General features: G+C 48.7%; 1 protein-coding gene across 1 annotated transcript; it reads right to left on the bottom strand.

Annotated features, from left to right (window-relative positions):
• Window positions 1-11,393: 11,393 nt before the first annotated feature.
• On the bottom strand, window positions 11,394-12,113 carry RTL6 (retrotransposon Gag like 6). Its single transcript, XM_065888319.1, has one exon. It carries the CDS (start codon window positions 12,111-12,113, stop codon window positions 11,394-11,396), a length of 720 nt encoding a protein of 239 aa, XP_065744391.1.

Below are 12,113 nucleotides of genomic sequence, written 5' to 3'. Positions count from 1 at the left end.
GCAGAAATCAAAATGATATGGGAAACAGAAACATGGAGTAAATCAATGAAATAAAAAATGGTACTTTACAAAGATCAGTACAATTGATAAACGTCTAATCAGAATGTTTAAAAAAGCCACAATATTAGGCAATAGAAGAGAGGAAAACACTCGAGATCCCACAGACTTCAAAAAGGTAATTAAGGAATATTACCAGCAACTTTATGCAAGTAAATTTGCTAACTTGGATAAAACGGACACATTCCCCCAAAAGACACGTTACCAAAGCTCACTGAAGAAGAAACAGTTGGCTGATCAGTCCCATCGAGCCCCTAAAGATACTGAACTCCCTAGCAAACAGCTTATTACCACGAGAAAACTCCAGGCCCAGGGAGTTTTACTTCTACCAAACAGTGAAGGAGGAAATAATCTAATCTTACACAAACTCTTTCAGAAAACAGACAGGAACAGCTCCCAACCTTTTATGAGGCGATCATAAACCCTAAAAACAGAGACGCTGCAGAAAAGAAAATGACAGACCAATATCCCTACCGATAAAAAACACATAAGGGACTTTAAAGTATTAGCAAAGCAAACGCACTATTTTATAAAAAGGATAATACTCAATTACCAAGTTTTGTTTATCCCGAGAATGCGGGGTTGGTTTATCATCGGAAAATCAGTCCGTTTAATTCACCATGTTAACAGGATAAAAGAGAAAAAGTATGATTGTTTAAATTGCAGAAAAAGCATTTAACAAAATTCAACATCCATTTTTGATTTAAAAAAAAGAACTCTCACAAATGAGAGATAGATGGAAATCTCATGAATCTGTTAAAAGGCATGTATGAGAAACCTACTACTCAGCGTCATAGCGAATGTGAAATATCGACCATGCTCCCCCAGGTCAGGAATAACACATGGCTACCTGCTCTGTGACTTCCGTCTAATGCTGTATTAGAAAGTCCTAGACAGCGCGAAAAGGCAAGAAAGAAAAATAAAAGGCATCCAGGCTGAAAAGACAGATGTAAACTCTCTTTATTCACAGACAATATGATCACGAGTATAGAAAATCCTAAGGAGCCTGGGAAATAACTACCAGGACTAATACATAAATTTAGCAAAGTCACAGAATAAAAGGAAATGTAAAAATTAGTTTGGGTTTTATACCTCAGCAAGAAACAATTGCAAAATGAATTGTTTTAAAAATTCCATTTAAAATAGCATCTAGAATCATAAAACCCTTAGGAATACATTCACAAAAGATGTGATAGGCCATTAACTACAAAACTGCTGAGAAGAATTAAAGAAATTCGAAACAAAGTGAGCAATAAACCATATTCATGTATCGGAAGACTCAACAATATTAAAATGTCAGGTTCCAACCACTTTAATCTGTAGATTCAATTCCTTCCCAATCAGAGTGAGTCCCAGCAGGCTTCCTTAATAGAAATTGATGAAATGATTATAACATTTATATGGAATTGCAAAGAACCTAACATAGAACTATGAGAGTAGAAATGCTCTAGTGAGCACTTAAAATATGGTTATTATATTCAAGGAACTAAATCTTTCATTTTACTTAATTTTAATAAATTTAAACAGACACATGTGTCTAGCAACTTACTAACTGGAGAGCACAGATGTACGGTACCCACAGCAATCTTGAAAAGGAAGCACATCATTGCAGCATTTACACATCCTGAGTTCAAAGCTTACTACAAAGTCACAGTAATCAAGACGGCATGGTGCTGGCACGGAAATAGACAAATAGAGTTTTGAAACAGAAGGAGTCCAGAAGTAGACCGACTCTATTAGGTCGTTTGATTTAAACAAAGTCACCAAAGCGACCCAATGGAGAAACAGAGCATCTTTCAACAAGTTATTCTAAAGTGATTGAATGTCCATATGGGAAAGAAACAAATTTCAACCCCATCTCATATCATCCACAAAATACTTTTTTGAGATGAATCAGAAACCTACATGTAAAAGTTAATACTGGAAGAATCTAAAAAAGAATAGCTATTCATATATGCATAACTGAATCACCTTGCTGTATACCTGAAACTAACACAACATTGTAAATCAACTATATTTCAATAAAATCTTTTCAGAAGTTTAAATTTTAATTTTTTAGAAGGAATTACAGAATATTTTTGTGTCTTGGGGATTGACCAAAGTATTTAGGACTGGGAGAAGTACCAGGGAATTTTCTGTGTGGTGATGTTCTGTATCTTGAGAGGGGCTTGCGTGACAGTGGTGGATGCTTTTTTCAAAACTCCCCAGATGGTTCCACTGTACGTGAATTCATCCCCCTTCTGCCAATAAAAAAAAAGCACTGTAAACAAATGTGGAAGTCTAGTTAGCGGTATGCATGCTACGTGCTTAAAGTCTACTGATATCTTTCACTTACTGCCCTGTGCATTAAAAGTAAGACATATTGAGGATGGTTGGAAGGATGGATGCTTATACAATAGAGCAAATTTAGCAAAATGCTCATTGTAGAATGTAGCTGGTGGATGTATGGATGTTTATGATACAATTTTTTTCAACTTTTATGTGTGTTTGATATTTTTCATAAAACATCGGGGCGGGGGGAGACAAGATATATTAATGGTTAGCCAAAAAAAAAGGGCTCAGGATCATTAGAAATCAGTAAAACCATCATGGGATACTGCTACCCGCCCACCAGAACGGCTGAAATGAAAATGACTGACAACAGCAAGGGAAGAGAGGAAGCTGGACCAACGTGAACTCACACACACAGCCACGAACGTCAAATGGCGCATCCACCTTGGAAGGCAGTTTGGCCGTTTCTTATAAGGTTACACAGTTTACCTATGGCCCAGCAATTCCGCTCCTTGTATTTACCCAAGAGAAATGCAAACATACGTGCACAAAGAGACTTTTCTGGGGACGTCCATGGCAACTTTATTTGTGTTTGCTCAACCTGGAAGTAGCCTAGATGTCCATTAACAGATGAATGGCAAAACAGCTAGCACCTATCTACAGAATGAAGTGGACCTTGAATCAGCAATAATAAGTGATGAATTACTAATACATACACCAACACGGATGGATCTCAAAACATCATAGTAGCAAAAGAAGCTTAAATACAAAGGGGTGCCCACTTCATGAATCCATCGATATGAAGTTCCAGAAGCTAATCTATGGGCATAGACATTAAAACAGCAGTTGCCTGGCAGCGGTGGGGAGAGGTTGAAGGCACAAGGGAAATTTCTGGAGTGATGGGAACGTTCTACATCTTGATTTGGGGTATGTGACACGGGTGCATGCATTTGTCAAAGCACGTTGAAGTATGCACTTCAGTTCGGCTCACTTAACTGGGTGTAAATTATATCCTGATTTTTAAAAAATGAAGCCAGCCCAGGGAAGAACAGCTATGCAAGTTATATATATACCTCCATGTAAGGAAATATTATGAAATCGTTAGCTTATTTTCAAATAAACTTTTTAACAACATGATAAACTGTGTATCATATTAAGTCAGTTTTACGGAGAACAGAAAATTATATATTCAGTGTCATCTCAAATCTGAAAAAAAATACTTCCTTGAGTCTAAGGCACTATAGATTTTAAGACTAAACACAGATTTGAATAACTTTTCCTCTTTGGGACCACAGTCAGGCTTGAGTCTAAGCCCACTTCACTCATTTCCTTGGGGGCTTTGCTCCGTATCAAGCCCTTGGAGAGATCTTCTTGGATCCCATCCACGCTCCTCCCTTCTATGAGATACACGGGGGTTTATCATTCTCGTCTCCTGGAAGAAGAAGGACTCCACAGGGGCAAAGTCTCTGTCTTGTTCACCCTTACACCTTCGGTTTCTAGAACCATGTCTGGCAGACAGCAGGTGCACAGCTGTGGGTTACTGTGGTCCTTTTCTCATTCAGATTCCAAAGGTTCTTCTAAACCCCCCTGGGCAGTCGGCGTGCTAAGAGCAGCATCGCTCTGACGCGCTGCTTTTTATGCCCTAAAGCTCCTTTAAGGCTGAGACTACCAGGGTTGTCTCTGCTTTTCCTGTTCTGTTATTTCATAGCTTTGTGGGCGGGTTCATCATTTAAGTGAATGAAGTATAACTGGTTTATTGAAGCATCTCAACTCGTTCGGAATAGAAATAGAAAAACTTTGATTTCTTCCAGACCTCAATCCAGTGGGATGTGTCAAACCCCTTCCCACTGGGTAGGAGGTCCCTTAACGATATCTTGGCCACATGAAAAGGTTTTCTTGTCATTTTTTTGTGTGTAGAACAGTCTCTTGTTAAGACTAAGCCCTGTCTGCTTCTAAAGAATGTTTGGCCCCAACAATTTGGGGTGTGTCTCATCCCCTCTCCCCAGGGTTGGCCGGAGCTCTTTGTGACCCTGGTGGCTTTGGAGGGACCAAGAGGCCTTCTCTTAACTGGATTTTGCTCTTCCCTCGCCAGGCCACATTGGTGCTCGTGTCAGGGCCACTCGAGGAAAGAGGACATAGGGCTCCCGGAAAGGCTGTAGCAACCGCGGGCACTCACTCCTCCTGGGGCCGCCGCCACACCCTCCTCCCCCTGCTCCCTGCTCCCACCTGCTCACTGCTGGGAGCTGACCCCCAGTCATGCCCAGTGCCCCAGGCTCATGGGGATCCTGGCAGCTCTCCCACAGACTGTGGCTTGGGGTCTCTGTTGTACGGATCTGCCATCTTCACTCTGTTTTCCAAGGTCGCCTTGGCTATCAGCGTGGATCAAATGGTTGAAGGGGAGAGAACAGGGAGCATCCCTCTCGCCCGCATTCCACTGGTTAGAATTCCATCATTGAGCCCCACCAGGTTGGAAAGGAGGCTGGGGAATGTAGTCTAGCTTTTTGCCCAGAAAGAGGAGAAAACAGGTTTGGTAAAGAACCAGCCAGCCTATGTAACCGTTGGGTGCTGGTAGACTGACAGAGCTAAGACATCCCTTCAAGTTGGGGGACTGACGGACCGTCAGCAGCTGTCAAAGTTCAGAGTACAGGCTTTCATTCTCGTATGTGGGTCTCGGCTACGACAGGAAAAGCCCAGCTCGATACCCCGCTACAGCGTATGCCTAGAAATTAACTTTTCTTAGGAAGAGGCTTTAGCAGATGCCCAGAGCCTGGTGGCCATTGGGAACTCACGGGCAGATCTCACGAGACTCCTGTCTTTGGAATTTGCTCAGATACGATCTGAGACTCAGCAGTTGCTACTGGTTTCAAATGCGGTGCTTGAAGTGTGACCAGCAGGTTTCTGGGGACACAATACCGTTTGGAATCCAGAAGACTCCCCAGCTACATCCAGATGTTCCGGAACCCAGAGAAGAGCTTTTGAAAGACACAGCGAGGCCCTTGTAAACCTCTTAGGGCCAGCCGTCCGGGGCCAGCCAGCAGGGCATCGTGTGCACTCTAGACTTTTCCAAGCAGAAGACCCTGACTAGGCAGCAGGCTAGCCAGTTGGGACACAGATTTTCACCCCTGATTGCAAACCAGCCACCAGTCGTAGAGGAACGTTGGTTGAAACCCCAGGGGCAAGGCCTTCCGTGGGCATGAAGCAGTGGCCACCTCACCCTCCAGGGCTCTGGCCTGTGCACAGTTTGCCAGCCCTGCGTCTGCGCTGGGATTCAGGGCAAAATTTAGAATTAATTTTTATGTTCACCTGGTGAGAACAGCTAAGAAAACCTGAAGGGGAAGACCCTCTGTTAGGAATACAAAATATAAACCCGAAATCATTTTTAAAAGGGAAGTTCTGGGGGAGATAGATGGATCACTAGATATTGGGAAAGTTGGCGCCACAAAAGATAAAGATTTTCAGTTATGCTGGAGGAAACACATGGATGAGGGGGAGAAAGAAGTCAGTAGGTGATCTCGGGTTTAAACACTGGGGAAGGCTTCCCTGGTGGCACAGTGGTTAAGAATCCACCTGCCAATCCAGGGGACACGGGTTCAAGCCCTGGTGCGAGAAGATCCCACATGCCGCGGAGCAACTAAGCCTGTGCGCCACAACTACTGAGCCCGCGAGCCACAACTACTGAAGCCCACGCGCCCCAGAGCCCATGCTCCACAAGAGAAGCCACCGCAATGAGAAGCCTGCGCACCACAACAGAGCTAGAGAAAGCCCACGTGCAGCAACGAAGACCCACCGCGCCAAAAATAAATAAATTTATAAAGAAAAAACTGGGGAAAAGTCAAGTTGGAGCCTCACCTCACACTACAAGCCAAACTAATTCCAGAAGTGCCTTTATTAATTCTAGAGGGAAACAAAGACCTTCAGTTTAAAGCAGTGAAGGAAACCACAAAGGACAGATGGAGGGGTTTGCAGCACGGACTACTCTTGTCTCTTCTCAGACCAGGGGATCTCAAAGTGGGCAGGACCCTTTCCGGTTCTGGAAGGTATTCCCGTTTCTGTAATACGACTAAAATATCCTGTGTGTTTTCCACTCTTGCTGTCTCCTGAGTGTACGGTGGAATTTTTCAGAGGCTACGTGATGTGTGATCTTGCAAAAGATGAAGTACAGGGGCAGGTCTGAGGTCCCAGCTGTCTTCTACTGATATTAAGCCAGACATTAAAGAAATTTGCAAAATGATGAAAGAATGCCACTCTTCTCACTGAATCTTTTTAGAAAATAGTTTTCTTTAAAATATGCTATTCGTGTTGTCAGGTAATGAGTTTATTTTCAAAATAGTATTTTGAAACATTCTCCATTTTAATTTGTAACATGGTAAATATTGATAAGCAAAATCTACATTAGCAGAAGCTCTTCGGGGTCCTAAAGGATTTTAATGGTGCAAAGGGATTCTGGGACCAAAAGGTCCGTGAACTGTTCTTGGTTCACAAGCACTTTGGGGGCGGGGGTGGTGTGTGTGACGCACCATGGATGCCCAGCACATCCATCCACGCCAGTCTCACAAACGTTTGTGGAGTACCTACTATGCGTCAGCCATTGCTACCAGTGCAGTGGTACAGCCGTACATGTGTGCCTACCTTAAGAGTCTGGTGGGCACAGGGCCAAGCGAGGGAATGGATCAGCTACGTATCAAGTGAAAATTTCAGTAAAACACACAAAAAAGTAAAAAGGTGGAAACATGTGCAACGAGTATGACACACAGCAGGTTAATATATTTAATATATAACGAGCTCATACAAATTTATCAGACCCCCAGTAGATAAGAGCAGAGGTCACCAACAATCCACAAAAGAAATACAACTGCTTGACACGAAAAGATGTTCTACTTCGCTAGAAATCGAAAAAAATGCGAACTAAAATACAATGCTATTTTTTTCATGATCAGATTAGCAAGTATTTGGCCAGATGAGAATACTCAGTACTGGCAAGATGGTAAACAGCACATTTACCTTTGCTGGTGGCAGTGTAAACGGGTACAAACATTTCTGGAGACCACTTGTCAGTATGTCATCATGGCCCCACAAGTTTTCATATTCTTTAACTCAATAAACCCCACCTCTGAGAATCTACCCTAAGGAAATAACTTGACATTGGGGAAAACTTTATGCACAAAGATATTCATCAATTTCTAATGGTGAAAAATCAGTAAGAGAATTGGTGATCAACCATTGGCACTGCTTGACGGAGGAGCACACGGCCTTTCAACATAAAATTAGAAATAACACAGGGAAATGCCCGTGACGTAAGTGAAAATACACGATATCGTATCATTACAGTAGGTAGCATCACAACTATGTTAAAACAAAAAGCAGAGAAACCATGGGGGGCAGGGGGTGGGGAGAGACCAGGAGAAACACCAAAATGTTAAAATTGTACCTTTCTACTACTTTATTTTCCAAGATTTCTATGATGTGTAGGTTGGCTTTGATAATGACAACAACCAGGACATCATTACTTGGTTATGCAAAGGAGTTACTGATGCCGCGGCGAGGAGCTGGTGTTACCCCACCACCTTTACTGCGCCCGTGCTCTGCCAACGGCCACACCCGACGTTGGGACCCCGAGACCACGCCAGTCATCAGCTCTGTCCACACATGGTGGGTGATGGAATTATCCTAAACCCCAGCCCTCTCCCCACACAGGCAAGCTTTTGCTGCCGGCCCAACAATCGGTGCTGTGTTGCCTTCTCCGGAGCCCCATCTGTATCTTCATCTCTAAGCCCCTAACCTAAGGCTTTCGGAGCAGAGGGGATCTCAGGCTTACAGCTCTGGTTGCAAGATGGTAGGGACGGCTGCTAAGATCTCTCCCCTCTTCCCGCCCAAACTCCACCCCTGGTAGCTGGCCCCGTTGTGTGTGTGCTCGTTCAGTCACGGGACTGCTCCCTTAAGGTAACCTAAGTACCTGCCCAGCTCTCCCCACATTTGTTCCTCCTCCTAAAGGCCGGACTGGCAGGATCACGGTCCAGCGGGTAGTTCTGTCCCTCTTGACAACAGCAGCTCGTGCATCTTACCTGCGTCTTCATGGGGTACTTTTGGGCTCCGTGTCATGACCTCCCCATTATATACTCACCTGGGACCAGTGAGATGGGTCTTGGCTTTTTCCTAGAAGTCACCTAAATGCTTCAGGACATTAAGTCAATCCCAAGGTCACACTATACAGTAGGCCAGAGGTCACCGCTTCTTCTAAATCTGATCTCGAACGATGCCCTGCCGTGCAAAGAAGCTTCCTTACCAGATGGGGCACCACGGAGACCAGAAGACAGACACAGTATAGTCCAAGTAACGTCAACCCCATGAAAAACATAAAACTTCCCCTCACATGCACTGTTTAACGCTGCTAACTCCCTGTCCCTTTAATAAATCAACACCTGTTCTCTTAAATTCTGAGAAATTATAAACCCCAAATATGTACAGAGCAGCTCCCATCCCCCACTGCCTTCTCCAGCTCGGTCCTCCCAGTCACTTGCCCTTGCTCTGGGCTGCATGAAGCCTGGGTCTCATCCTCTCTAGCTGGGGACCAGGGTGTCTTCCACTAGAGCCACCAGGGGCTCCCAACGTGGGGCTTCTTCCAAGTCCAACCCCAAGCCTCGCATCTACTCCGGTTTCCAAGGTTGAGGAAGCGATCAACGAGGTCGCAGGCGTCCAACAGCAGCAGAGTCCCCAGCCCGTACCGCGCGCAGCAACTGGCAAAACCCAAGCAACTCACCAACCCAGACGCAGCTGCCACAGCAGCCCAGGCTGGGCACGACGACCCACGTGCAGAGGGCCGGTCACGGGTGCAGGCAGGCAGCACGGCCAGCCTCGCCTAGCGGCTCTGGCCTGGTTACGTGCGGCAGCTGAAATGCAGCACGCACGCAAACACAGTAGGACTTCTAACGCCACTTGGGCACAGCCAGGGGTTGGCGAGCAGTTCCTGCCCTGCTCCCGTGCTGGGTCTCCTACCCCGGCTGGGCTGGGCCGCCTGGAAACTTTCAAGGTGTCAGTTACCCCTGCAGGCCTCCTTTTCCCCGGGTGTCATCGTACCCCTTCAGCTGTGGGCACCTCCACCTGGCAGGTAGGCAGAAGAGAATAGAGCAGGAAGTGCGAGTGACCTGCGCGACCCCACACCGGAGGGCCCGCCCCCCGGAAGAGTGGCCCACCGTGCGCCCTCCCCGGCTTCAGGCGCAAGGAGCACCATGGTCCCGCCTGAACAGCCTCGGCTGGAATCCGGGGGGCCTGAAGCCTGGGTTCAGGCAGTGGTTCAGCAGGGCAACGGGGCTAACGGAGTTTATGATGAGTGGGCAGCAGTGGTCCACGAACCCCAGCAACCACTGATCACCCCTGACCCTGCAGGCGGTGGTTGCTTCAGGAGCAGTCACTTTCCCCTGCACCATGGAAACTCTTAGGAAGAGAGGATGGGCCCTAGGAGCCAACCTCTGGGGGTCCCAAGACGTAGGCCTGCAGGGGTGCACAGAGGCTGTCCTCCGGCAGTCGGGCCAGGACCAGCAGAACAGGGGCAGATGAACCCAAGGTAGGACAGCCCATCTCCCACCGCCTGGGTGGTCATGGAAATGCGGTTCATTTGGCATTGAAATACGGTGGGAGCACCACAGTCCAAAGGGCTTGGCCAAGACTCATTTAGAAAGTGGTTCTGGGCGTCCCCCGTGAAGGTCACCCACCACTAAGAGGCACAGAATCGGAACACGGGCACCAGCTCTGCACTGTCACCGCATTAGGACCGAGGCAGTCCGCAGCTCTTTTCCTTTGCAAACGCCAGCAAGGCCTTGGCCGGGGCTGCAGAGGCAGACACCCTCTCTCCTTAAGGGTTCAGTGATGCATCCCAGAGGAGCTGGGTCTCCAGCCCTGAGTCCATGTTTTCTGGGACAAAGGCTGGACATCTGATGGAGAGCCCAGGCCTGGGGAGGACACGCTACACAGAGGCTTTGGAGACCTAGAGATCGTACGTGTGGCTCAAGGGGCTGAGGTGAAGGCCACATGTCCCCTGCAGGGAGAAGGGAACAGATCTCAAGCTAGACAAGCGCACTACCAAGTGCCAGGGGGCAAAGAGGAGGGGGGACTGCTGATTCCCACGGGGGGACACCACCGCTGATTCCCACGGGGGGTCCAGGGCAGCAAAGTGAGCCTCTAGATCCCACCCTCAGCCTGCCGCGGGTCTCAGGCAGGGATGGACATGTACGTGCTGCCTGTGGAGGCTTGATGGAAATGCCCAGTGATCCCAAGTCACAAGGACCTTCCTAGCAGGCGAGTTCCGGATTCCCCCCAGTCCTGGCGCTATCAGAACACTGGCAGCTAACACCAGGCGTTGATGGGGGTGCAGCCTGCGGGGGCTCCCCACTAAGGCCGCATTAGCAGTCTTTCCCAGTGGCAGCAACGGGGCACAAGGACTACATACTCATGTGTAGAGTGAAGCTGGCCCCCCGGAAACGCTGGAACCACACTCCCAGCTGTGATCCTTGGCCGCTGACAGCAGAGACGAGGCCCCTGCCTGCTACACTGGGCCCTGGCAGGGCTGGCAATCACCTACGGGCAGGATGCCAGGCTCTCCTCTCCAGGTACCCCCATCAAGCCACCCGCCTGGCCAAAAGGGCTTCTTTCTGTCATCAGCAAGCTCACTACTGAGAACAGGGCAGCCAGGTGGGGAGCTGCCGTGGGGCCGCAGAGGGTGGAAGACGAGCGTCTGTGAACCTGGTCAGGCTGGGAAAGGTCAGCCCCAATGGTCCAAAGTGTGTTGCGGGGTCAGCGTGACCCAGCAGCAGAGCTGTGGTCACTAGAAGAGCTGGAATTGCAAGCGAGAGAAGGGAAACATGCAACGGAGGTCCCAAGCTAGCACGCGATACCAGGAAGCAAGGTGGGTCACAGGGCGCCCAGGAGCAATGACAGATGTCCTTATGGAACGAGAGAGGCGGGAAGGGATGTCTTCAAACAAGGGCGATGCTGTGGCACGGACACTTCTACGCAGCAAAAGGGGTATGCTACCTGGGTGGCGGCAGACGGACCAGGGTGGTGGCCGATTCCTAAAGGTTCCGAGCTCTGGTGGGCAGGGCCGGGGCTGGACTGGTCCCATTGGAGGCTGGGTGCACAGGGCAGGGCACCGTGCCCGTGGCGGCCAGCTGGCGGCAGAGTGACTGCCGTTCCCGCACGGCTCGATTCGAGGCCGAAGTCTTTCTGATCTGGGCGCGCCGGGCGTGCCGCAGCGGAGACTTGTAGGTTCTCCGCAACTCGGCCAGGAATCCCTGATAGTTGTTTCGCAAGGGGCTGTCGGGTTGCATGTGGGGGATCGCCCACTTCTCCGCCTCCCCGGTCAGCCGGGACACGAGGAACGCCACTCGCTCAGCCTCTCCGGGGAAGCGCGAGGCCTGGAAGATCATGAATCTGTCCATCTGCATCAAGAACCCCGCCAGCTGGCCAGGGTCTCCGGAAAAGGGCTCGGGCAGAGAGGTTGGAGGCGTTGTCATTGGCCGGGTCCCATTGGAGGTAATGGCCGAGATGGGTGGGGTGATCTGCAGCGCCCCAGGAATCCGAGCCCGGGTGCGTAACAAGGTCAGTTCCGCCATCACGCTCTCCAGCATGTTGGTGAGGTTGGCCTTCTCTGCCCGCAGGGTCGAGGCCTCCCGCCTCAGCGCGGAGTTGGTGAGGCGCAGGGAGGTCAGGGTGTCGATGACGTCATCCATTTGGGCATTGGTAGAAGCTGCAGAGGCTGGGGTTTCAGCTTTTGCGGTCTGGGGTTGAACCAT

This window comes from Phocoena phocoena, chromosome 11, assembly GCF_963924675.1.
Source record: "Phocoena phocoena chromosome 11, mPhoPho1.1, whole genome shotgun sequence".
Classification (NCBI taxonomy): domain Eukaryota; kingdom Metazoa; phylum Chordata; class Mammalia; order Artiodactyla; family Phocoenidae; genus Phocoena; species Phocoena phocoena.
This window is presented reverse-complemented; position numbering and strand designations above follow the sequence as displayed.

Excerpts from the sequence above, each read along its gene's own strand:
- RTL6 (XM_065888319.1), bottom strand. The coding sequence starts at position 12,113 with ATGGTTCAACCCCAGACCGCAAAAGCTGAAACCCCAGCCTCTGCAGCT.